The 26,998-nt window shown below is 43.3% G+C and overlaps 1 protein-coding gene across 2 annotated transcripts in view; it reads left to right on the top strand.

The window, feature by feature from the left end:
- Positions 1 to 26,510, top strand: part of LOC141113849 (ABC-type organic anion transporter ABCA8-like) — an 85,723-nt gene extending 59,213 nt beyond the window's left edge. For both annotated transcript variants that reach the window (XM_073607169.1, XM_073607168.1), the window contains 14 exons: positions 6,867 to 6,989; positions 9,123 to 9,182; positions 10,961 to 11,052; positions 16,525 to 16,645; positions 17,316 to 17,439; positions 17,863 to 17,954; positions 18,349 to 18,518; positions 19,615 to 19,690; positions 20,342 to 20,436; positions 21,360 to 21,479; positions 22,387 to 22,527; positions 24,448 to 24,527; positions 24,626 to 24,681; positions 24,899 to 26,510. In XM_073607169.1, coding sequence (XP_073463270.1) covers positions 6,867 to 6,989; positions 9,123 to 9,182; positions 10,961 to 11,052; positions 16,525 to 16,645; positions 17,316 to 17,439; positions 17,863 to 17,954; positions 18,349 to 18,518; positions 19,615 to 19,690; positions 20,342 to 20,436; positions 21,360 to 21,479; positions 22,387 to 22,527; positions 24,448 to 24,527; positions 24,626 to 24,681; positions 24,899 to 24,991 — 1,443 coding nt within the window. In that variant the 3' untranslated portion in view covers positions 24,992 to 26,510. The remainder of the gene's footprint in view (positions 1 to 6,866; positions 6,990 to 9,122; positions 9,183 to 10,960; positions 11,053 to 16,524; positions 16,646 to 17,315; positions 17,440 to 17,862; positions 17,955 to 18,348; positions 18,519 to 19,614; positions 19,691 to 20,341; positions 20,437 to 21,359; positions 21,480 to 22,386; positions 22,528 to 24,447; positions 24,528 to 24,625; positions 24,682 to 24,898) is intronic.
- The last annotated feature ends 488 nt before the right edge of the window (positions 26,511 to 26,998 follow it).

The following is a 26,998-nucleotide window of genomic DNA, read 5'->3' as shown; positions in this document are numbered from 1 at the left end:
GCTAGATCCGTTCCTCTTATCTTCCTACTGACAGGCAGGCTTGTCTGGTTACAGTATATAAAGCTACTTGAAGAAAATTACAGGTGTTCTATCCCAGCTTAGTGCAGCTACAGGCCATTAGTATGTCTGGAAGGCCAAGAAGGAGAGGCAGACAGTCACAAGCCAATAAGAGAGGGCAAGCAGGCTCTGTGTCTAGTGCTGGTCGTGGAGACGGTGCATCCTCATCAGCACGTGGCCATGGGACACGCTTGGCCTTTTTTTCGGCAGCTGGCCATGTTGAGCCGCAACATGCGGAAGACTTGGTCGAGTGGATGACCAAGCCGTCCTCATCCTCCTCATCCTCTCTCACCCATGCCCAGGGTGCTTTGTCTGGCAAAGCAGCGGCCTCTTCCCTCAGCTCAATGTCATCAGTGACTCCTTCCCTAGCTCCACCATGTCCTCATGAGGATTCCCTCGAACTGTTTGACCACAGTGTTGGGTACATGCTCCAGGAGGATGCCCAGCGTTTGGAAGGCTCTGATGACGATACTGAGCTCGATGAAGGCAGTAACATGAGCGCGGACAGAGGGGGTGCCCAAGAAGGACAGCAATCTGGCAGTCATGCTCCCCCTGCTGCAGCATACTGCCAGGTTTGCTCCAGTGATGAGGAGGGAGGGGATGATGAGGTCACTGACTCAACGTGGGTGCCTGATAGGAGAGAGGAGGAGGAGGAGGAGGAGAAGGAGGAGGCGGCAGCACATCACCAACGAGGCAGGATGCCCTCCAGGGGCCAGCCTAAGGGCAGCACATTGACTGCATCACACCCCAAAGCTCCACATGTGCAGGGCGCTGCAGTCTCTGCGCGTTATTCAAAAAGTTCTTTGGTGTGGGCCTTTTTTGAGACGAGTGCATCAGATCGCACCGCTGCTATTTGCAACATATGTCTCAAGCGTATCTCGCGTGGCCAAAATATCTCCCGCTTGGGTACCACATGCTTGACCAGACATATGTTGACCTGCCATGCAGTTCGTTGGCAAGCGTATCTAAAAGACCCACACCAAAGAACAAAGAGGATCTCTCCTTGCTCCTCATCAGCTGAGATTTCCAACCCCACTAGACCTTCAGTCCTCTCTGAGACCTTCAGTGAGAGGAATGAAGGTGTAGAATTAGGTGTGTCACAGCCAAGTACTTGTGGGCAATCTGCTTTTGGTACACCGACGTCAGATTGTACCAGGCAAATTTCCCTGCCCCAGCTGCTGCACCGCCGAAAGAAGTTTGCTCCCAGCCATCCACATGCCCAGCGGTTGAATGCTAGCTTGGCAAAATTGCTAGCACTTCAACTGCTGCCTTTTCAGTTGGTAGACTCTGCCCCCTTCCGTGAGTTTGTGGAATGTGCGGTTCCTCAGTGGCAGGTACCCAAACGCCACTTTTTCTCACGGAAGGCGATTCCGGCTCTCTACCGGCATGTGGAAGGCAATGTCCATGCCTCGCTGGACAGGGCGGTCAGCGGTAAGGTGCATATTACCGCTGACTCATGGTCCAGCAGGCATGGACAGGGACGTTACCTAAGTTTCACGGCGCATTGGGTGACTCTGCTGGCAGCTGGGAAGGATGCAGGACAAGGTGCAGTAGTGTTGGAGGTTGTTCCGCCACCACGCCTCCAAAATGCTGATTGTGACACACCTCTCTCCTCCACCCCCTCCTCTTCTTCTTCCTCCATGGCCTCTTCCTCGGAACCAGCGGTGCTCCGTAGGCGTTCAAGGGGCTACGCAAGTACGCAGGCCAAAAGATGCCATGCGGTGCTTGAGCTGGTGTGCTTGGGGGACAGGAGCCACACTGGGGCAGAGGTTCTGTCAGCTCTGCAGGGGCAGGTTCAGAGGTGGTTGACGCCATGCCAACTTAAGGCAGGAATGGTGGTTTGCGACAATGGCACCAACCTCCTCTCTGCCCTCCGACAGGGACAAATGACCCATGTGCCCTGTTTGGCTCACGTCCTTAACTTGGTGGTGCAGCGGTTCTTGGGCAGGTACCCGGGCTTACAGGATGTCCTGAGGCAGGCCAGGAAAGTCTGTGTGCATTTCCGCCGGTCATATAATGCCAGTGCTCGGCTGACGGACCTCCAAAAGGAGTTTAACCTGCCCAAGAACCGCCTAATCTGTGACATGCCCACCAGGTGGAACTCAACGTTGGCCATGCTGCAGCGGCTGCACACGCAGCAGAGGGCCATAAATGAGTACCTGTGCGACTATGGCACCAGGACAGGGTCAGGGGAGCTTGGTTTTTTTTCCCCACGCCAGTGGGCCATGATCAGGGATGCATGCACTGTCCTGTCACCATTCGAGGAGGCCACGAGGATGGTGAGCAGTGACAGTGCATGCATCAGTGACACTGTCCCCCTTGTCCACCTGTTGGAGCACACGCTGCGTGGAATAATGGACAGGGCACTTGAGGCAGAACAGAGGCAGGAAGAGGAGGACTTCCTTAGCTCTCAAGGCCCCCTTTATCCAGACAGTGTTCCTGCGTGCCCGCCGATCACACAGGAAGAGGACGAGGAGGAAGAGGAGGAGGAGGAAGATTGTGTCAGTATGGAGGTGGAGCCTGGCACTCAGCATCAGCAGCAGTCTTTAAGGGATCAGTCCCAAGAAACACATGGACTTGTACGTGGCTGGGAGGAGGTGGCTGCGGACCATGTCGTTCTTAGTGACCCAGAGGACTCCGGACCGAATGCCTCAGCAAACCTACGCTGCATGGCCTCCCTGATCCTGCAAAGCCTGCGTAAGGATCCTCGTATTCGTGGTATCAAGGAGAAGGACCAATACTGGCTGGCAACCCTCCTTGATCCACGTTACAAGGGTAAGGTTGCGGACCTTATCTTGCCATCGCAGAGGGAGCAGAGGATGAAACATCTTCGGGAGGCCTTGCAGAAAGGTCTGTGCAACGCGTTCCCAGAGACTGGGAGGTTACAAACTCCTGTTTCTGGACAACGTGTTGCTGAGGCTTCGGTCAGTCAAAGAAGGAGCGGTGGAGAAGGTGGCCGTCTGACCGATGCGTTCAGACAATTTTTTGGTCCGCAGCCCCAAGGTATGATCGGTTCCAGCAACCATCGCCAGCGTCTGTTTTACATGGTGCAGGAATACCTAGGGGCAAGATCAGACTTGGACACCTTTCCCACCGAAAATCCTCTGGGTTACTGGGTCTTGAGGATGGATCACTGGCCAGAGCTTGCACAGTATGCAATTGAGCTACTGGCCTGTCCTGCATCCAGCGTTCTTTCGGAACGCACATTCAGTGCTGCTGGAGGCGTGGTAACCGATCACAGGGTGCGTCTGTCCACCGACTCGGTCGATCGGCTGACCTTCATAAAAATGAATGAGTCTTGGATCACCACCAGCTACCAAGCACCTGATGCTGATGTAACCGAATAATTTTTTTTGAAATCTCAGATCCCTTCAAAGACTGCCTATGCTGATGCTGAGTGACTATCCCTGAGTAATTATCCTCTTCCTCCTCAATCATCACGCTGATAGCTTGTTGCAGTGTTGTGGCACCAGCACCAGTGCCTAAGGCCCAATTTTTCTGCCCCTGTCTAACAGGGGCGTGTAATTACAATTTTTGATGCAATACTTTGCAGCAGGGCTCGTTCCTGCGTTCCAACTAGAGTGTCTGTGAGGGGTTGCAGTGTTGTGGCACCAGCACCAGTGCCTAAGGCCCAATTTTTCTGCCCCTGTCTAACAGGGGCGTGTAATTACAATTTTTGAAGCAATAATTTGCAGCAGGGCTCGTTCCTGCGTTCCAACTAGAGTGTCTGTGAGGGGTTGCAGTGTTGTGGCACCAGCACCAGTGCCTAAGGCCTAATTTTTCAGCTCCTGTTCAACAGGGGCATGTAATTACAATTCTTGATCTAATATTTCACAGCAGGGCCCTGTGAGGGCTTACAGTGTTGTGGCCACAGCAACACCTAAGGCCCAAATTTCTGCTGAGTATATAGGGCAGGACCCTACTTTCAAACATCTAACTTACAAACGACTCCTACTTGCAAACGGAAGGAGACAACAGGAAGTGAGATGAAATCTACCCCTAGGAAGGGAAATTCTCTCCTGTAAGAGTTAATATGGGAAAACAAGTTCTCCTTTCCACTGATGCTTTCCAATCCTTGTTCCACAAAAAAACCCAAATTTTCAAAAAACATTTTTCATTGGGACAAAAAAGTGAGGTGAAATCTTCTGAAGAGGAGGAAAGACAGCAAAACAAATGTCACAGGGGTGATAACCCTTCCCTATGTTTTCCAAAAAGCTTAGAAAAGATTTTTTGGCTGGAGCTAAACACGTTAAAAATGTTCAAAATTACAAACAGATTCTACTTAACAACAAACCTACAGTCCCTGTCTTGTTTGCACCGCCTGTATACTGCTGTTCAGAGTATATAGGGCCTGGTGGCCCCACACCTTTCCTTATTTTAATTTGGGTGCGGGGTTCCCCTTAATATCCATACAAGACCCAAAGGGACTGGTAATGGACTGGGGGGTACCCATGCCGTTTGTCTCACTGATTTTCATCCATATTGCCATGACCCGACATGACATTAAACCCGCAAGCAGTTTTAAATGAGATTTTTTCCTTTAAAAATGACATTTGGTGCAGGGACTGTTCTAAACATGGGAAACACGCGTCACTTTACAGGCATACTATAGACACCCCCCAGGTACGATATTTAAAGGAATATTTCACTTTTTTTTTTTTACTTTAAGCATCATTAAAATCACTGCTCCCGAAAAAACGGCCGTTTTTAAAAGTTTTTTTTGCATTGATACATGTCCCCTGGGGTAGGACCCGGGTCCCCAAACCCTTTTTAGGACAATACCATGCAAATTAGCCTTTAAAATGAGCACTTTTGATTTCGAACGTTCGAGTCCCATAGACGTCAATGGGGTTCTAACGTTCGTGCGAACTTTCGGTCCGTTCGCGGGTTCTGGTGCGAACCGAACCGGGGGGTGTTCGGCTCATCCCTAGTCACTATCTATGGCACATACAGGGTTCCCAGAGTTTTGTGTTTTGGGGGGACATGGACTTGAATCCAAAGTAACATTACTTCCAGGGTCCCCAGGCATACAGCTCACAACAAGCACCGTTCCCCCAAATGCCAGGGCTCATAATCAGTCGGCAAGAGGCTGGCATTCAGTCCCCTCCAAAAGCCTCTGTCCTGGCTAGGTCTGTTACAACCCCATTCTGTCAATGAGAGTGAAGTGGCAGAGGTACATTGGACTGGTACAGAGGCTCAGCGGTGTCCCTTCTAGATGCAATATACAGCAAGAAAAGTGTAAAGTAACATGGGATGGCACTCTACAGGAGGACTCTGTGTAATGAATTACTGCACACAGTGTATGGCTCATATCTAAGTCAGGGAACTGCCATAATGTTTAATTCTCACATGAAGACAGTCTCTGCCTAGTTCTGGGCATTGATGAGTGTGCACACATGAGAAAGGTACCCCCACGTGCAGGGCAAGTGGCCCCCGACCACAGACATCCAACACGTTCCAGGCTATGTACACATCTTCGTTCATCAGGGCTGAGGTGTATTGTGTAAGGGGAATCTGGATGGGTAAATGTTGGCGTTAATTTCATCGTAACTGGTAGTTAGAAACTCAGGTAAAGCGTAGCCATCTTCATCTGGTCTTTCTCCAGGTTCAACATCTTCGGCCATCTTGATTGATTGGTCTGGGATGATGTAACTGTTGCCTACGGGTGTTAATTCGTCTTCTACCAAGGCTCGCTGAGACTGTACAGTGAGCTGTGCAGACACCACATGCCAGCAGGCAGAAGTGGAGCTTTTACTGTAGAAGATGCATAAATGGAGCTTGTTACGCAGGGGGGCAGTAAAAGCAGGCGGTTGAGCAACCCCAACCACCCACTTAAACAAAGCAATGCAGCTTCTCAGGGCTGTTTAAGTGAATGGGGCCACGCTGCAACTACCCCACAACTGCATGAAATGCCTGCGGTTAGAAAGCAGAGGTTTCATGAGGCGCTCAGCTGTGATTCTTCTTTCAAAGGCTAAAGATCTTTCAATGATTGAGAATTGGCACCCCATCAGCCTTCCCAATGTCAATAGAAAGGTGCTGGCAAAGATACTTTTCTTGCGCCTATCGTCAGTAGTAGAGTCTTTGCTTTCTCACCATCAGAACTGTTCAGTCCAGGGTAGGAGCACCTTCAAAGCCATTTTAGCTGTCCAGGAGGCCTTAGAGTGGTGCAGGGCTTCAGGCTGGGGAAGGTATGTCCTGGCATTGGATCAGGCAAAGGCTTTTGATCAACCACAAGTACCTGTGGTTGCTGCATAATAAGCATGGTCTGCCGGGTGGGTTTGTCAATCGAGTCATAGAAAAAAGTTCTCCGGTTCACCTCACTTGCTCCAAATCTTCAAGTATCAGGAACAAATCGCCATCAAAAAGCAACATGCCATAAGGAATTGCAGAACCATCTCATTGTGCAGTATGTTCCAAAAATACAGTATTCAATAAGAGTATTGCACTTACATACGATGAAAGAAGTCCAGCATATTGATATGGCTTTGTTTCAAACCAACAAGATGGCACCCGTCTATTCTGGCGCGCGATGACGTCACACGCCGCGGCTCCATAAAACGCATTTCATCACCATCAGAACCCTGACAACATCTGATCATCTAAGGATTGTGCCCTAACACGCATTGTTTTTGTTTATTTTAGTAATTGTATGGATTTGTTGTTCTAGGTTGTACAGTAATTAAATAGTAATACACTAAAAATTATACTAATAATACACTAAAATATATGGTAATAGATATATTATGGTGTATGATTATATATACTGTATATATCAATATTTTTTTTTCTTATTTTCTCATCTCTTGCAGTCCTCCCTCGTCCCGATAGCATTCACTGCAATTAATTTGTTCATTACCTTCTCAGAAGAATTATGTTTCGTCTTCTTGGTCTTGGTGCCGCCCAGCAATCTGTTGTCATTTTTGGTTGGATTGGTGAGCATTATTTTTGCAAGTTTTTATCTCATTATTACAGTAAATCATGCTGTACTATGTATATGCCAGCAATATGAAACACAAAGATGTACATGTAGAAGATAATAAAATGAAATTGGGGCCGGTGTTTCAAGGAAACCATTTATCATTACTCACAGCAACCAGATATCTTTGAGAAGTTCTAAACTTAAAGGGTGCATTTTATATAAAAATTTGCATAGCTGCTCATCCATTGAAACTTCATTTAAATTAGCTCTGTGTGAATGGGGCAAAATCAATTGTTTCCATGCTATATTCTTTGCAGAGCGAATGTGTAAATAGGGAAAATACTGTCTTATGGCCACTAGATGACACTCAGGAGCATATTTATTTCCAATGAAAGTCAGCGCCATCTAGTGGCCATACAATACTATAGCCCACGGGCGCTCAACCTGTGGCCCTTCAGCTGTTGCAGAACTACAAATCCCATCATGCCTCTGCCTTTGGGAGTTATGCTTGTAACTGTATGCCTTGCAATGCCTCAAGGGACTTGTAGTCCCTCAACAGCTGGAGGGCCACATGTTGAGCACCAATGCATAGCCACTAGATATGGTGATGAGGAGCATACATATTTCTTATGATAGTCAGAGCCATCTAGTGGTCTTACTGCATTATGGACACTAGATGGCGATGAGGAACATATTTATTTCTTATGATAGTCGGCACCCTCTAGTGGCCATACAGCATTATGATGTTGTGGAAGTTTTTATTAATGTATGTTGTCAGATGCCCCCCAGTGTCAGTTTTGCTGTAATACGCTCATGTGAGAGTATTCGCACATACAGACGTTGGTGGAAGACCATTGGATCCGGAAACCCTCCCGTGGGCACGGCGGATCTGTTTGCTCTTTTAAGGATGTCTGTTTATGCCTCACCAAGGAACTGGCCACTCCATGGCGGCCGCATTTCAACTCCTAAGTAAGCAAGTCTGCCTACCATACAAAACCATAGCATAGAACCATAGAACTATAGCATAACCATACAAAATTATGGCCCACTGGGCCATAATTTACTATGGCTCGCATCATTGGTAACAGTGGGAGTGTGCGCACGGTTGTGTTCGAAGCCATGTGCTTGCCGCACGGTTTTGCCCACCACCGTCTGCACACTTCACTACTGTATTTCTATTTGAATGTATACATGTCTGTGATTGGTTCTGTATTTAACCCTGTTGGAAGGGTTTCTGCATTGTCATATCCTGTGTTAAATCCTTATATGGTCATATCCTGTGAGGTCACTTCCCGTGTAAGAAGTGATTGGCTGCTGGAACCATCACTTCCTGTTTGTGAAGGCTTTTGTGTGAATAAAAGGGCTTGCTGGCTAGTGTGAGGGGGCCATGCAGAGATGAGGACGTAAGAATGTGGTAATGTCTGTTTACTGGGGAACCAGAGGGGGAGACATACGATCAAAAGTTACGTTATATCATTAAGACGGAGATGAGTGCTTATTAGCACAAGAGATATGGCTGTGTGCATCGCATACAGCCACCTGTCTACCACAATGACTACTAGATGGAGCTGACTATATTAGGAAATAAGTATGCTACTAAGTGTTCCCACATTCAAATTGCAGAGAATATAGTCTGAAAACATTTGATTCACATGGAATGAATTTGAATGCAGTTTCAATGGAGGAACAACTATGATAATTTATTTTGTACCTATACACCCCAGTGTAGCTTAAGCCAAAATGTTGTTCTTTAGTTTTAGATGGATTAGGGGATGCTTAGAACCCATTGGAGAGACTTCTCTGCACTTAAAGCTACACAAAAAGATTAATTGGAATTCTCTCCAAAAGGAGGGGATTTTCCAGGTGTCTCCATTAGAATATTTCTCTCTGTAACTGTTATGGGGACAACTCAAAATGTTTAATTTCCCATCACTTCCTGTGTGAGTGGCAACAGTCACCAGAACAGATGAGAGGGTGAATCTTTCCAACAAGGATATAATGAAAAACCTGATAGAGTTCTTTCCCCATAAAAAAAAAGTTTTGGTTATAAATACACTTTAAACAAGGATTCTGATTGGTGGACTTTAGTATAGTGATGGGATTGGAAATCTTTGTGTAATACAATGATATGATATTCTCTTCCTAGGTTTACCTTCATGAATCTCGTGACTATTTTCTGCCAATTGTGTACGGCCACCTGGTGATTGTAAGTAAAGGAACACTCCGATCACAATAAAAAAAACCTTGTGAAGCGTTCAGAGACCAGAGGCACTCAGGGATCAGTGTTCTATTCATATAGTTCCAGGATAAGGTCAGATAGTGCCCAGGGCAAAAATGGCAAACTGCACACCCTTGGTGTCATTGAACACAATAATAACCCCCAGTATTGCTGTCAGTTTCTGCAATAGCAACCTCCAGTATCAGTGTCGTTGGAACAATAATAACCTCTAGATTTGGTGCCAGTTTCTGCAATAATAACCCCCAGCATTGGTGGCAGTTTCCGTAATAATATCTCCCAGCATTGGTGCCACTTTATGCAATAATAACTTCCAGCATCGGTGCCAGTTTCTGCAATAATAACCCTCAACATTGGTGCCAGTTTCTGCAATAACCCCCAGCATTGGTGCTAGTTTTTGCAATAATAACCCCCAAAATTGGTGTCAGTGGCAGCATCAATAAACACAGGGCTGGCGTCAGCTTTGCAATAATAACCCCCAACATTGGTGCCAATTTCTGCAATATTAACCCCCAGCATTGGTGTCAGTTTCTGCAATAATAACCCCCAGCATTGGCACCAGTTTTTGCAATAATAACTCCAAGCATTGGTGCCAGTTTCTGCAATAATAACCTCCAGCATTGGTGCCAGTTTCTGAAATAATATCTCCCAGCATTGATGCCAGTTTCTGCAATAATAACCTCCAGCATTGGTGCCAGTTTCTGAAATAATATCTCCCAGCATTGATGCCAGTTTCTGCAATAATAACCCCCAGCATTGGTGCCAGTTTCTGAAATAATAACCCCCAGCATTGGTGCCACTCTATGCAATAATAACTTCCAGCATCTGTGCCAGTTTCTGCAATAATAACCCTCAACATTGGTGCCAGTTTCTGCAATAATGACCCCCAGCATTGGTGCCAGTTTCCTCAGTAATAGTCTGCAAGTGTCATTGACTAATATAATGTATGGTTACATTGTACTTACTTCTTTTGTTACTATATTTACCTTTTTTTCATTCATATGTAGACCAGAGGTGTACATTTTGATCTACATATGAAATTAGTTAAATAAACCTTACATAAGGTAAAACTAAGTTATTCTTTTAATAAAGTGTATTCTGATTTATCCCCTTATTAATCCTAGTTAGTCATAATGTACTTCTTTCCCCCATTTTCCCTTTAGCTGCTTTTTTCTGCTGATTGGTAAAAAAAAAAAATAGAAATAAAAATACAATCATATTCAATCATTTATTCACGTCAGTATTGCATAGAAAATTCACAAAAATGTACATATTAAAAAAACAGCTTTTTAATTTTTCAGTTACTTTGTCATGCTTTTGTACCAGAAACATCATTTTAGTGTCACTCTAAAACAGAGTACCATCATTTATAAATTATAATGTGTACTTTTTATTTATATTTAAACCTTTTTACCTAAAATTTGTTAAAATTAGAAATATTTTTCTTTTTTCTTTTTTTTTTTTTTTTTTTTTGTATAGATTACCTAGAAATTAAAATCAAAACATATTAAAAAATAAAACCAATTTTGTCCCCAAAATCAATGTGTTTATTACCTTGTTATCCTAAGTAATTACAAAAATATTGCTGAATAAACCGGTCCATAGTGGGAAATTTTAAATTGCTTCATAGAGGGTGAACAGGTACAAGAAGTACATAGAGGGCCAAACAACTGCCACTTGTATGAATTGTGAGAATTTCCGCCTCTGCACAGAAGCCTGCTTTCTGACTCTCTCTGCTTCCTCTTCAGCCGTACGCACAAACCATCATACTCTGGGGTCTTCTGTGGTTTCTGGAATGGTGGATTGGAAGCAGAAGTTTAAAACAAGATCCGGTATTCAGGTGGGTCGGTGAACAATGTACATCATAATGGCAATCATTTATCTAGACATGATTGTGGATATGGCCAGCTAGTTGACCAAATATAAAGGGAAAGTCGCAGCAAACATTCCAAGAGTGGGTGCTGACCTCACTGTGGACTCATCTCTTGGCTTTTAATAAGTCAGACATTTCCTCCCCTGGGTCAGGACTGGTAATACAACATTTATTCTGAACTCCTACTCCTGACCCTCTCTACTGCCTTTTGACACAGTGGACCACCCCCTCCTCCTTAAAAATCTCCTCTCCTTTGGTCTCCATGACTGTTCTCTTTGCTGGGTCACATCCTACCTCTCACACCCCACCTTCAGCATCACTTACAATTCTACTTCTCCTCCCCTCCCCCTTTACTCTGATACCCCTAACGTAAATCTAGTGGAAGCAACTGCCCTCAGAAGTCACTTAATTAGAATCTATCTGTATAGAGTCTACGAAACCACAAAGCTCCTGATTCACTCCCTGGTTATCTCTCGCCTCGACTACTGCAACTCCCTCCTCATTGGCTCACCTTTAAATAGACTATCCCCCCTTCAGTCCATCATGAATGCTGCTGCCAGACCCATCCACCTTACAAACCGCTCAGTGTCTGCTACCCCTCTCTGCCAATCCCTCCATTGGCTGCCACTCGCCCAACGAATTAAATTCAAAATATTAACAATAAGTTACAAAGCCATCCACAACTCTGCCCGCAGCTACATCACTAGCCTAGTCTCAAAATAACAACCTAATTGCCCTCTTCGTTCCTCCCAGGACCTCCTGCTCTCTAGCTCCCTCATCACCTCCTCCCATATCCACCTCCAGGACTTCTCCCGAGCCTCGCCCATCCTCTGGAATTCCCTACCCCAATCTGTCAGACTGTCTCCAAATGTATCCACTTTTAGGCGATCCCTGAAAACTTTCCTCTTCAGAGAAGCCTATCCTGCCTCCATCTAACAACTGCACTATTTTCTCCATTAGCTCATCCCCCACAGCTATTACCCTTTTATATAACTTGACCCTCCCTTCTAGATTGTAAGCTCTAACGAGCAGGGCCCTCTGATTCCTCCTGTATTGAATTGTATTGTACTTGTACTGTCCTCCCTAATCTTGTAAAGCGCTGCGTAAACTGTTGGCGCTATATAAATCCTGTATAATAATAATAATAATAATAATCTGTGTGTAATTTACGCTCAGTATAAATACAGCTGTTCTGTGAAGCCCTCTGTTTGTTAGAGAACCTTAGTGAACAAACTGCATCATGAAGGCCAAGGAACGCACCAGATAGGTCAGGGTTAACGTTGTGGAGAAGTTTAAAGCAGGGTTAGGTTATATAAAATCTCCCAAGCTTTGAACATCTCATGGAGCTCTGTTCAATCCATCATCCAAAAATGGAAAGAGTATGGCACAACTGCAAACCTACCAGGACATGGCTGTCCACCTAAACTGACCGGCCGGGCAAGGAGAGCATTCATCAGAGAAGCAGCCAAGAGGTCCATGGTAACTCTGGAGGAGCTGCAGAGATCCACAGCTCAGGTGGGAGAATCTGTCCACAGAGCAACCATTAGTCGTGTTCTCCACAAATCTGCCCTTTATGAAAGAGTGACAAGAAGAAAGCCACTGTTGAAAGAAAGAGAAGTCCTGTTTGCAGTTTGCAAGAAGCCATGTGGGGGACACAACAAACATGTGGAAGAAGGTGCTCTGGTCAGATGAGACCAAAATTTTACTTTTTGGCCTAAAAGAAAAACGCTATGTGCGGTGGAAAACTAACACTGCACACCATCCCCATCATGAAACATGGTGGTGGCAGCATCATGTTGTGGGGGTGCTTTTCTTCAGCAGGGACAGGGAAGCTGGTCAGAGTTGATAGGAAAATGGATGGGGCCAAATACAGGACAATCTTAGAAGAAAACCTGTTAGAGTCTGCAAAAGACTTAAGACTGGGGCGGAGGTTCACCTTCCAGCAGGACAACGACCCAAAACATACAGCCAGAGCTACAATGGAATGGTTTAGATCAAAGCATATTCATGTGTTAGAATGGCCCAGTCAAAGTCCAGACCTAAACTCAAATAAGAATCTGTGGCAAGACTTGAAAATTGATACTCTCCATCCAATCTGACAGAGCTTGAGATATTTTGCGAAGAAGAATGGGCAAAAATGTCCCTCTCTAGATGTGCAAAGCTGGTAGAGACATCCCCAAAAAGACTTGCAGCTCTAACTGCAGCGAAAGGGGGTTCTACAAAGTATTGACTCTTTTTGACTTTTCACAGATTTATTTGTAACCCAATTTTCATTTTCCTTGGAAAATTTGAAGGGGTGTGAATACTTTTTCAAGGCACTGTATTAGTCTGGATGTGACGCCACTTTCTCAAACGCAACCTGTCAAAAACCTCCCCCGTGTGCCCCTTCCCCTGATTTCTCTGTCAAAATCAACGCCTCAACTATTAACCCACCCCAAGGTACTAGGTGTATTCCTGGACTCTGATCTATCCTTTTGGTCCCACATCCAATCACTGTCCAAATCATGTCACCTCAACCTCCGCAACATCTCCAAGATACGTTCCTTCCTAACCAATGACCCCATAAAGCTAATTCACTCCCTGGTCATCTCCCACCTCGACTACTGCAACTCCCTTCTCATTGGTTTACCCTCACATAGGCTATCCCCCCCTTTAGTATGTCATGAATGCTGCTGCCAGACTCATCAACCTTACCAATCGTTCTGTGTCTGCTATTGCTCTCTGCCAATCTCTCCACTGACTTCCGCTCATCCAATGAATAGAACTCAAGATACTAACAATAACTTACAAAGACATCCACAACTCTGCCCCCAGCTACATCACTAACCTGGTCACAAAATACCAACCAAATTGTTCTCTTCATTCCTCCCAAGACCCCCTGCTCTCTAGCTCCCTTGTCTCCTCCTCCCATGCGTGCCTCCAGGACTTCTCAGAACCTTTCCCATCCTTTGGAACTACCTACCTAAATCTTTCAGACTATCTCCTACTCTGTCCACTTTCAGACGATCCCTGAAAACTAATTTCTTCAAAGAGGCCTATCCGGCATCCACCCAAACAACTGTACATTTATTATCTCCATCAGCCCATCCCCCACAGTTATTACAGTTATTACTTATTGTATCTTTTGACCTTCCCTCTAATGCCCCGTACACACGGTCGGATTTTCCGATGGAAAATGTCCGATCGGAGCGTGTTGTCGGAAATTCCGACCGTGTGTGGGCTCCATCGGACATTTTCCATCGGATTTTCCGACACACAAGTTGGAGAGCAGGAGTTAAAATTTTCCGACAACAAAATCCGTTGTCGGAAATTCCGATCGTGTGTACACAAATCCGACGGACAAAGTGCCACGCATGCTCAGAATTAATAAAGAGATGAAAGCTATTGGCCACTGCCCCGTTTATAGTCCCGACGTACGTGTTTTACGTCATCGCGTTCAGAACGATCGGATTTTCCGACAACTTTGTGTGAACGTGTGTATGCAAGACAAGTTTGAGCCAACATCCGTTGGAAAAAATCCTAGGATTTTGTTGTCGGAATGTCCGAACAAAGTCTGACCGTGTGTACGCCCTATTAGACTGTAAGCTCTAAAGAGCAGGGCCCTCTGATTCCTCCTGTATTGAATTGTATTATAATTGTACTGTCTGCCTAACATTGTAAAGCGCTGCTTAAACTGGTACAACTATATAAATCTTGTAATATAATCATATTATACGTTGGTGGCCCCAAGTGGAGAAGCTTCACCATTCAGACATCGGGACCACCAGTCAGTGACACATGCTGGACATTGGAGATGGCAAAACTTCAGTTGTGGTTCAGCCAAACTTTTAAAAAATTTACACATCTCCAGAATCAGCAAATTCTAAACCCAAAGTCCTTTAGAAGTCGAAGGTAATCTGAACCAGGCTCCAAGAAAGTGTGTATTACAGAGCAGCAAATGATGACAAATGGGGCTCAATGGTTTGGGAGGCTGACCTGGGGGCAGTCAAGCTAAGAGCGGTCAGGTAAAAGCAGATGAAGACATAAGGTAGAACCAGCCTTTGGTTCCTTTCTCCCAAAGCATTTTGGGAATCAAACTGCCAAAAATTATTTAGACTTGACTCAGGACCTCTAAATTCATTAAACTCGATCTGAATCTCCAGTTCACCCAAATTTCAGGGTCAACTCTGCTGGTTGTGATATGGTTACCTGCACCCTGTTCAAACCTGGGATTGCAGCTCCTGGAAGAGGAAGGTCCTTCCATTCTTGAGGCTCAATGCTGATGGTTACAATGGAAGCCAATACTGGAAGATGTGAAAAAGTGTATCACAATAAACCACGTCCCAAAGTATCACCCCCCCCCACCATGCCCACCAATCACTGTGGCACCATGGCACTCTTCGCGTGGTATATACATTCTTTATTCTACAGAAATCCAACCCCACCAAAAATGGGCCACTATGTTGTGTTTTCCCTCCAGCCCAATGGTGCCCAGTCCTCTACTGGATGAAGACAATAGTCCCCCAAATGCTGAGTATAGTCCATGTCGTAGTACTTGATCTGTGTGCATTATGTAGACTCTTGTACTCCACCATTTGTTAAACATAACTATTCACATGTGAACTATATTTCACCATCCAACACATTGTAACATTGTAAGTGATGTCCTCTACCTAGCATTTGCTTTTATCTTTTTCTGATACAATTCCCTTGTATGTTGTATATGTTTCATACTCCCATTACAATGTAAAATTATTAGGTAGTGTATTGTGTGTCTGTTCATTTGTATATGGGAAATAAAGAAATTAATGCTAAGAGGCATGGGGGAGCTCAGCTATGAGGAAAGATTAGAGGAACTGAATTTGTTCACTCTTGAGAAGAGGAGAATAAGGGGGGATATTATCAACATGTTTAAATATATAAGGGGTCCATATAGTGAACTTGGTGTTGAGTTATTCACTTTACGGTCAACACAGAGGACAAGGGGGCACTCTTTACGACTGGAGGAAAAGAGATTTCATCTCCAAATACGGAAAGGTTTCTTCACAGTAAGAGCTGTGAAAATGTGGAATAGACTCCCTCCAGAGGTGGTTCTGGCCAGCTCAGTAGATTGCTTTAAGAAAGGCCTGGATACTTTCCTAAATGTACATAATATAACTGGGTACTGACATTTATAGGTAAAGTTGATCCAGGGAAAATCCGATTGCCTCTCTGGGATCAGGAAGGAATTTTTTCCCCTGCTGTAGCAAATTGGAGCATGCTCTGCTGGGGTTTTTTGCCTTCCTCTGGATCAACTGTGGGTATAGTATTGGGTATATTGGATTGTACGTTTTTTTTTTTTTTTATGGTTGGACTGGATGGACTTGTGTCTTTTTTCAACCTGACTAACTATGTAACTATGTAACTATGTAACTAACAGGTCCCATGCATCGGATCTGACACTTTCCTCTCTTCATTCAGATTCACCAAGAGAGAACATCCATTTACCCAGAATCCTGAGCAGCTGGATGATGCTGATGAGGAGGTCCTTGCTGAGAAAGAAAGGGTTAACACTTTGAAAACAACAGATCAGGAGGAGGAGGTAATATATTGCTAAACGCAAATCCACCATATAAATATACATTACACGCCTGTATGATAACTATCCCATCATGTCCTGCACACCATCTGAAATTTCCAATCAAGCTGGCAGCGGGAGTGGCTGCTCTGCTGTCTGGCCAGAGAGGAGGTGCTGAGCAGGGGCGATTGGCCGTAGTCAGTCTATGCTAATTTTTTGTCAAATTATACAGAGTATCCCATCTAGTAGCACTGTGTTAATGTAAGGAGAAGTCTACAAAAGGTACTGTATGGACCAGACTTTCTCAACTCTTTTACCCCTCAAATTAATTGTTTCCAGGTCTCAGGGAACCCCTGATAAAATTAATGTATCTGGGATCAGAGGGAAGAATGCCCCCCTTACAATGTTGGTTTTGCCAAATGGTGTCAGTCCTGGAATTAGAACTGCACTACCAAATGGGAGGTCAATCAGCCACAACTCAAGGTACCTCTGGAGGAACCCTTGCTAAAAATGTCTGGTCTAGCCTGACCTAGAAGTATAACTCTACAGATAAAAATATTAACAGAAGCTATAGATTTTAGTAACTTTGTAGCAGTCACATGAGACTCTTCTTGTGTTGGCCCAAATGTCATGACAATAGGATGTCCTTCAGAACCCAATCACACATTGAACTTGTGCTTTTTTACACTTCCAGAGGCCAACCATCCTTGTGGACAGTTTGCGGAAAGAGTTTAAGGAGAAGTCAGGCATCTGTGGACACTTCAGGAAGAAGGAGAAGAGAACGGCCATCAGTAACACCTCGTTCTGCGTCAAGAAAGGTCAGTTTCTGTTCATTTCTGTTTCTTTCAATGACGTCGGCCACAGGGAATGTGCAGCCAAAAACACCCATGTGTGGTTGGAAATTTGTGGCCCAAACCCCCATGTGTGGTTGGAAATGTGCACAACAACGTCCATGATCCAATTTTAATTCAACTAGAAGCAAAAGAGAGTCCACATGACAGTGCTGGTCTGTTTGATATAAAGGTTATGTTCTCTTTTTCCATAATTTAACATCACAACGTTTCAGATTAAAGTCTGCAGTAATGGAGATACTTTACCCTTAAACACCCAGATCATTTCTTTCCAGTGCAGCAGAATTAAATAAAGAGCCCAATTGGTTGCTTGGAGGAAAGCAGACAGTTCTTATTTCAGAGATTTATAAATATCAATATATCACTTTTGTCTGTTTTTTTATATTGAAGGTGAAGTCCTGGGACTTCTGGGCCCCAACGGAGCCGGCAAGACCACATCTGTGTTGATTCTGGCAGGGGAGATAAAACCATCAGCTGGACAGGTGAGAGGTAACAGAAGCATGGAGTGGATGTCTTCAGGGTTCATGTATAGAGGATTTCGAGGGAAATCTTACCCACTATGACCATGACGGACCAAAGCAAAAGGGTTCCTGGAAAACACTGCACTACCAAAATGCAATCAATAAAACATGACAGACTATCACAAATACATCCACAGGCAAGAAAACGTTAAAAAAATCTGAGATCCCAAGCAATTTAGCAACTAGTGTTTATAAAAAAAGGTTAATGTCCCTACATAGATGGTTGGTTGAACATATGAGATTCACCTAAAAGCATTTCCTTAAAAATGTTATTATGGGCCCCATTACTAGTAAGCCTGGTGCAAATGTCCAGCTTGGCATTCTTTTAAGCACCTTCACTGACTGCCTCCTACAGGTGGTGCTGGGTAATGCAGGAGACCCCCATAGGACTAAAGACTCTGCAGCATTGGGCTACTGTCCCCAACACAACTCTCTGTGGCCCAACCTCACCGTGAAGGAACATCTGGAGATCTACGCCGCTGTAAAGGGCATGAATAAAGAGGACACAGACTGTGCTATTAAACGGTAAGGTAACTTGTGCACTGAGATTTCTTTTTAATGCAGATCAGAAGTTGTATGACTCCACTTCCACTGCTGTCCTCCATATTGTTTGGTCTTGACAGTCCCACCTACTGGGATACCCAAAGCGTCTGCATCTACTTTCTCACTCTAATTCAAGTAGTTCCACTTCAATAACCTCTAGCACACCTTTGGCGATATTGCTGAGATCACAATTTGGATACCTGACTGCCAGGTACTTCACAATCTACAGCCACGGTGGTGGGGTTTTTTTTCACTTCCCTCCCCTTTTTTTTTTTTTTTTTTTTTGGTTGTTCCTGTGTGCTCACCAGGGTGTTTGGTATGTTTGTTTGTCCATGCTAAGCATCTGATATACTACACTATGGCCAGTTTTTTTCTGTTTGTTTCTTCTCCTGCATCCATTGAGGGGACTTTAATCTGAAAACGGAAGGTGCTGACTGGTTTATTATCCCTAAGGCCCTGGCAGGGTTTTATGCCATCCGCTCATTATCACTGAAGTTCTGGTAAGGGCAATCATAGCTTATTTTGGACTGTTACCTACAATTAAGCTGAACATCCTACTATCTTTTGAAGATTTGGACTTTTTCTGTGTTTATTATTGCTTCTCATAATTCTATCAATATTTGCTGGTGGTAGGCAACACTTCCACCTTACCTAATATTTTTTGTTTAGCGCAGTTTATAATTTTTCTTTATTATGATTGGTGTTGTCGCACTGTTTACTGCTGCTCATTTATATGTGTTTCTAGAGCGGAATTTTTTTATATACACCTACTGGGATGTTGGCTTCATTGTTCTGCTTTTAGGTGGTTGGAGAAAACAAGACCTGAAGGAAAATCCCACAAACACATGCAAACATACTGCAAACAGTGGCCTTATCAGAACGAAACCCAAGACCTCAGCTATATAAGGCTACTAACAGCTCAGCTCAGATGTAGCCTTGATAAGCCATCTGTGTACAATCATTACGTTACAGAGATTTTCCCAATGAACCTCTATCTCTACATCTTAATAAAACTTACAGGTTGATAAATCATAACTAGTCTGTTCTTCCGGTTATGTCTCCATGCTTTGGTCTGCAGGGTGAGTGAAGCTCTGGAGATGAAGGACCATCTCAACAAACCTGCCAGGAAGTTGTCAGCCGGGGTCTCCAGAAAGGTAAGTTATTTTCCTGGACTGTGTTAGCAAACTCAATCGAGTAGATGTGTTCATACATTCAGGATAGCATAGGAGGATCTGCAGAGCTGGCCAAGACCATACCCCCCATAGATCCAAACTTCACCATGTCAAATGATTGGCTGGGCTTTTCCCATCTCCACCAAGTCTGCCCTGAAAACCACTGAATTTAACTGGAGCTGTAAAGCCCACATTGGAAAGGCTTTCATAAAGCTACCAGTCCAGGAGCTCATAAGTAATTTTATGATAGTTGTTAATGTAGGTGTCCATAATATTTATAATAATGGAGGTTAAACACTCCTTGGCTCCTGAGTCATCATTAAGCATGTCCATAAATCCATTCATTTTATCACCTTTCTTAATATCTGTAATTATTCTGCACATGTAAGGCAACTGAGAGCAGACATTTTCTGCCAGGTTAAGACTTTAGATCATGGATGGAGGCATGGTCAGTTATAGTGGTCATATTCCAAACAATTGCAAATGGTTCCCTGGTGAGGAAACCGCCACATATCTCCTCACCAATTCATACAGTTTCCATAAACATTACATGTCAATAATGTTGCCAATTTTGTTTTTAAGCCAACATAGTAGAAGCCAGAATTGTCCTTTTAGATCTCTGTTGTTCTTTAGGTGTGTTTTGCCATCAGCATGTTGGGTAATCCCACCATTGTTCTCCTGGATGAACCTTCAACTGGTCTGGACCCAAAAGGACAACAAAGGCTTTGGTGAGTCTTGTCACAAGTTGATCAAGGAGCTAATACCTTAAAGCAGTTCTCTGCTTTTATCTTAATTTTTATAGACCCTGATTCTTATTGTGGCACATTGCAAAGAAACAGTGGTATGCCAGAGATGGCAGCGGGTGACGTCCGCAAGATAGCTCCTCCCCCCGTACGCGTTACGTCCTTTGCTGATGAAGTCATAGGACCTTATGCATACGGGGGAGGAGCTATCTTGCGGACGTCACCCGCTGCCATCTCTGGCATACCGCTGTTTCTTACTGCTGTATTTTACTGGTCTTATCATCGTTACATGTAGCGTTATTTTATGTTACGGCCAGAAGAGGTTTTTACTATGGATTATTTGAATAAATGCACATGACGGAGAGCACTTAGATCGTGTCTATTTTACTTATATCCCGCCCTGGATTTATCTGGTTCCTTTGCTGCACCGACCAACTGTCACCATCCCATTGTGGATACAAGCACTTCTGACCTTCTGTTAGCTCAGAGGTCCACCATATCTGGTAAAAATATTGACTTGTTGGTGGAGGATTTGTCACTCAGAACATTCAGTGGATTGGAATCTTTCTTCCCACAAGGTGTCTTCGTCTTCTACGTTTTGAGAACCCATTTGGTTTCATTATATGTGTTTATGGACTGACTGTTTTTTATTTGCGCTGCGCTAACTTTATTTTTTAATATGTATTGATTGGTTGTCCTTGCTGCCCCATGACCTTCTGACATCAGACTGAGCTGAAGAAATTAGAATAGCGCTCCTCATTTTTTTGGTTACTTACGAGTGTGCAGTTGTAACGCTAGTGCCCATCATCCTGATCTTGTAGTCACGTCTGTCTCCTCCATTTATAGTATTTACATCCACATGCATTATACAAAGGTATGACACCTTAGGATTTTCTTGCATGTTCAAGGAGAGCCATCCGAGCAGCCTTTAAGAACCGGGAAAGGGGCGCCATCCTGACCACACACTGTATGGAGGAGGCCGAGGCTGTGTGCGACCGCGTGGCAATTATGGTGTCCGGAAAACTCAGGTGAGAAATAATAACGCCAAGACTGAGTCAGGTGAAACTTTTATGAAGCTCGTAATACACAGAGGAAATCAGGGTTTCTTGCATGTATGGTCGTTAGAACATTGATCCAATATACCTGTGTCATGGGGGTTTCATTCCATAAAACTCAAAAACGTCATGGTAGAGACATGAGGAAGGATAATCTAATGCAGATTACTTAGCTCTGGTGTCACAGAGGTTGGAGGTGGAGACCTCTCTGCAGACACCAGTTATTGGCACATATGTTATAGAAAATTCTCCCTATTGTGGCCAAGACGTTTTATATTTTGGCATCAAGAAGAATTTGTTGTGTTTTATTACAGGAATCAAAAATAACAAAGAAAAGGTAACGGCGGAATGTAACAATTTTCTATTTGTTGCCATTTAGAATCATTATTTTCATGCAAAAGTTGAGAAAACCATTGGCAGGGCAGTTTTTATAATGGAAACATTGCAACAGTTCTTCGGTTCCTCTTAATTCTTATTTTGGAATGGGTTAAAGTGTATGTATAGCTAAAACTTATTTTAAGTTTTGTAATGTAGGAAAAGTTTAAAGCCCTACCAGTTTTTTTTTAATTTGTTTTCTTGTTCTGTGTTCTGCTGGGGAGATTTCCCTTTAGTCCTTGTTTTGGAGACACAACTGTGAGAGGAAATCTCCCCAAAGTGAGGGGGATTCCCCTTCCAGACAGTTGTCACCAAAACATTTGTCCCCATCAAAACATTTGCCCTCATCTCACAATTCTGAAATTTAGGATTTCCTTTTACTTTCTGGGGTGATGAGAAGGGTCACCAGGACCAACGGTGGATGAGTCTTCACAGACCACAATAAAAACCCTGTTTTTTTTTTCCATTAAGTACACTTTAATATTTCACAGCATTCCTCCCCCAGGTGTATCGGATCCATCCAACATCTGAAGAGCAAATTTGGTAAAGGTTACCTCCTGGAGATCAAACTGAAGGACACGCAGCAGGTTGATGTGATCCACCAGGAGGTCCTCCGCCTCTTCCCACAAGCCGCCAGGCAGGACAGGTAATGCGGCTCATTCTGGGCAATATTCCATGACCTCCGGCTCATTCTGGGCAATATTCCAAGATCTCCGGCTCATTCTGGGCAATATTCCAAGACCTCCGGCTCATTCTGGGCAATATTCCAAGATCTCCGGCTCATTCTGGGCAATATTCCAAGACCTCCGGCTCATTCTGGGCAATATTCCAAGACCTCTGGCTCATTCTGGGCAATATTCCAAGACCTCCGGCTGATTCTGGGCAATTTTCTAAGACCTCCAGTAACGATTGATCCTCCTAATTCCATTGACTGATTGCTGGTTCACCTTTTATGATTGATCCTCAGTATTAACATATCCCTTAGATGACAGATTCTTAGATCTTGGGAAACAACAGAATTACAGTGGTAGGGAACCCCTAGATCTCAGCAACAACTGACCACAAAATTTTCTAGATCCCCTTAATAATTGGGCCCATATACAGACAGATCTGTAAGTAAATATCATAAGCTCTCCTTTATCCACTTCTTAAATTAAATTGTTCTGATTCAAATGCCACTTTATGCATTGACATACCTCCTTAGACCCAGTCTGTCCAGAGAGTATGATCCCCTGCTGACTTGGCACCATCCACAGGCAGCGTAGCTCTTCAATAAGAATCAGAAGTTGAATCCAACACAATTTTACTCCAACTGATTGCAGTACAGAGGATGTTTTTCTAATCTTTTGAAGTGCAAGAGACCTGGACGTTCCTAAGCCCTGCCTCTGGGAAATACTAACTCTGAGTGAGGGAGCATGGAAGAAATGGGGAGGGGCTAGCTAGCTGAACTAACTAGCTTGGCTCCCAACTGTCCCTGATTTGGAGGGACTGTCCCTGATTTGGAGGGACTGTCCCTGATTTGGAGGGACTGTCCCTGATTTGGAGGGACTGTCCCTGATTTAGAGGGACTGTCCCTGATTTAGAGGGACTGTCTCTGTAGAGGGACTGTCCCTGATTTGGAGAGTCCCCGATGTCCCTCTTTCCTCTGCATTTGACCCTCATTTTAGTCTCATCTATATAGTTGTATATAAAATATAATATAAAACTTTTTATCTTTCAAAAAGTGTTCCCCAGTGCTAAACCGTTCATCCAATTTTTAAATTGCTGCGTTTGAAAATGTAAAAAGCCAATTTAAAGGAATAGTAGTGGTAAAAAAAAAACACTTGTGGATTTAACTAATCATTTTTTTTATAATTCTCCTTTAAGGGAGTGTAGAAGGGGTGTGTCCTATGCCTACATACCTTTGCTATTAGGTGTCCTTGGTTCCCATTTTAAAAAGTTGGGACGTATGAACTAGCACTAAACAGGGGGAGGGGGGGAACAGAGGGAGATACCAAAATCACATAGTAAACATGTTGTAGTGGCCCAAAAACTGCCATTAGATGTCAGCATAGAACAGAGCAATAATAATCTGATGCATATTACTACAACACATAAAAATACATGAAAAAGGAGCAGAACACAAATACTGCATGACTATGATGGGTGATGGGTGACCTTTACTTTATGAACTTGATGGATTTAGTGATTGGATGTGTCCACTGAATGTTGGTCTTTACCCCGCAGGTTCTCTTTGGATGACCTTTACTTTATGGACTTGTTGGGTTTAGTGATTGGATGTGTGCATTGAATGTCAGTCTTTACCTCGCAGGTTCTCCTTGGATGATCTTTACTTTATACACTTTTTGGGTTTAGTGATTGGATGTGTCTATTAAGGGTTGGTCTTTACCTCACAGGTTCTCCTTGGATGACCTTTACTTTATGGACTTGTTGGGTTTAGTGATTGGACGTCTCCATTGAATGTTGGTCTTTACCCCGCATGTTCTCCTTGGATGACCTTTACTTTATGGATTTGTTGCGTTTAGTGATTGGATGTGTCCATTGAATGTTGGTCTTTACCCCGCAGGTTCTCCTCTTTGTTGGTCTATAAGATCCCAATGGATAATGTCCAGTCTCTGTCCCAGGCCTTCCTACACTTGGAGAATGGTAAGAATATACAGTTGGTAATGGAGCTGAAGATGAATGAGAACAACCTCACAGGAACGGTACGAAGGTCGGTGATCTTGTGTATTTTCTTTACACAGCTAAACAAACGTATAACATCGAGGAGTACAGCTTCTCCCAGTCCACCCTGGAGCAGGTAATGGCACTGATATCCAATGAACACTGTGATGTATTTTGTTATGTAGGATTGCAGATGTTTAGAAAATCTAATAAGGGTCTCAGGTGACAGCAAAGGCAAGGAAAAAAAAAACAGAAGGTTTATCATTACTAACTTTCTTGATTTTCCTGGCCATGTTCATGAATGTAAGGTGTGGTAAGAAGGTGCTTAGTCTTTGTTGTTTGATTACTGACAGGTCTTCCTTGAGTTGGCCAAAGAACAGGAGAAGGAAGACTTCCACTTGGATTCATCATTCCGATGGAAACACCTGAAGAGCGAAGAGATATAACATTGTCTGTAATATTATTATTATTATATATATGTGCCTTGTGTGTGCGGCGGAACCTTCTGCCTTAGAAGTTGCACTGAGATGGATATTCTAGGGGAAGCCGAAATCAAGTCACCTGACCAGCGAGGAAAGCATGACAAGTGTCGGAGGACTCCTTTAGTATTCCTTAAAACTGCAGTGAATATTCAGTCAGAATAAGTTGTGCCTTTTTAAGGACAGGTTTCCCGCACAATAATTATCCTTGAGTAATTTTTAACGAAGATATTTTTAAGATACAAAATCAATCAATATGACACAGTCTATGCTTGTGAAACTTATTCACGGAGATGTGTGGTCATACGAAAAAGTTATTTATTGGTAAACAAACACAAATAATCACATGAAATTAAGATACAGATTGCGTTACATGAACGTCTTGAAAATCAATAAAAACACTTGCAAAATGGGCGTACCGTCACTATGACCTAATACCACCATGATAACTTCTCGGTAGAATCAAAAACCTTATGAACTTGACAATAAAACAGAACGTCTGTATTTCACACATGCAACCGTTACTTTGCTGCAGGTAAGTAAGTGGTTAAAATTGTGAAATAAATTAGACGTTTGTTTTGTCAATAAATGTGGCAACTATGCAAAAAGGAAAATATAATGAAAAATGTTAATCTTTAGAGAAAAATTTACAAGGCGGTTATTGATTCGGGAGAATGATTATCCACTGTAAAATATTCAATACATCAATATTTGAGAGAACATATCAATATTTGAGAGAACATACAAGATAAAATCAACATGACATAATTACCCATTCCAAGATGGCTACAGTTCCTATTGGCTGGTTACCAGAGTTAAGATGGCTGCCGTAGTTTCAAAATGGATACTCCTAAAGAGGATTTACTTCTTGTGACCTCCGAGTTCTAAGTATTAGGTGTTGAGGAATCTTCATGAATGTAAGGATATGTATTCATGCATGGTGCATGAGTGTCAGTCTGGGAGTCTGTGTGTCTCCCAGTGTCCTCCCTTCAGGGTGGATCCCTGAGCTCTCCCCCTGAGCTCTCTTCCTCCTGTCCTCCCCCTATCTGCCATCTTCCTTGCCTCTAAATACAATTTCAGGTAATAAGACCATAAAAATTATAATGACTCTGCCCAAAAGGAGGTGGCTCACTTCCCATTGGGTTAGGAGACGTAATGATTAACTTCCTCTGGAAATTTAGTGAGTTCAAATAATACCACCTTCAACCACCAGGTGTCTCACACGTGTTTTGAGTCCATCCTTTTAAATTAATACGTTCTATTTTCATAAGGTGTATAATGGTAAGGATAGTATATACCTTTAAATATTCTGGGACTCGGTCGAATGTAAAATACACTCGGTATAAGTTTGATTAATCATCATTACATAACTTGGTTATATAACTGTATCTCTATAAATGTATATCTGTAAAACTGGTCTATCTAGGAAATACACACATTGTTATATATTTCATCAATACTACATAAAAATCATTATCTATATGGATACCTGTATAACTTCTGGTATTTTCACTGAATATTTGTTTTTTTTCTCTGCACAGATTACAGTCTTCTATAGCTATAATCATAATTATATGTTTTTCCTAATACTAATTCGTTACTTAAAACACTTCTACTTATAAAATCACACTTTCATATACATTTTCTTCATGGCAAAGTTGTTGGGTCCGCAGACGCCACATTATAATGTCTCTGTGACCTACGATGTAATAGATAGTTTAGAATGACTTATAATAACCTTATTGATACTTTAAAATAGTTTTGACTGGCACAATATTCAATTCTCTCTAACGTGTTGAGATGGACCTTGAACATTCTCACTGGGTGTTTAGAAATGACTTGTTTGTCTAAACCATCCTAAAAGTTCATACAATGAGTTTTGTTAGCCAAGGTGTTAGCTACTTAAACAGTCCACCACTTACACACAATAGGTTAGCCAAGTGAGGCTATCTCTAGGCGAGAATTATCTGCATA

This window comes from Aquarana catesbeiana, linkage group LG12, assembly GCF_042186555.1.
Source record: "Aquarana catesbeiana isolate 2022-GZ linkage group LG12, ASM4218655v1, whole genome shotgun sequence".
NCBI classification, from domain to species: Eukaryota; Metazoa; Chordata; class Amphibia; order Anura; family Ranidae; genus Aquarana; species Aquarana catesbeiana.
This window is presented reverse-complemented; position numbering and strand designations above follow the sequence as displayed.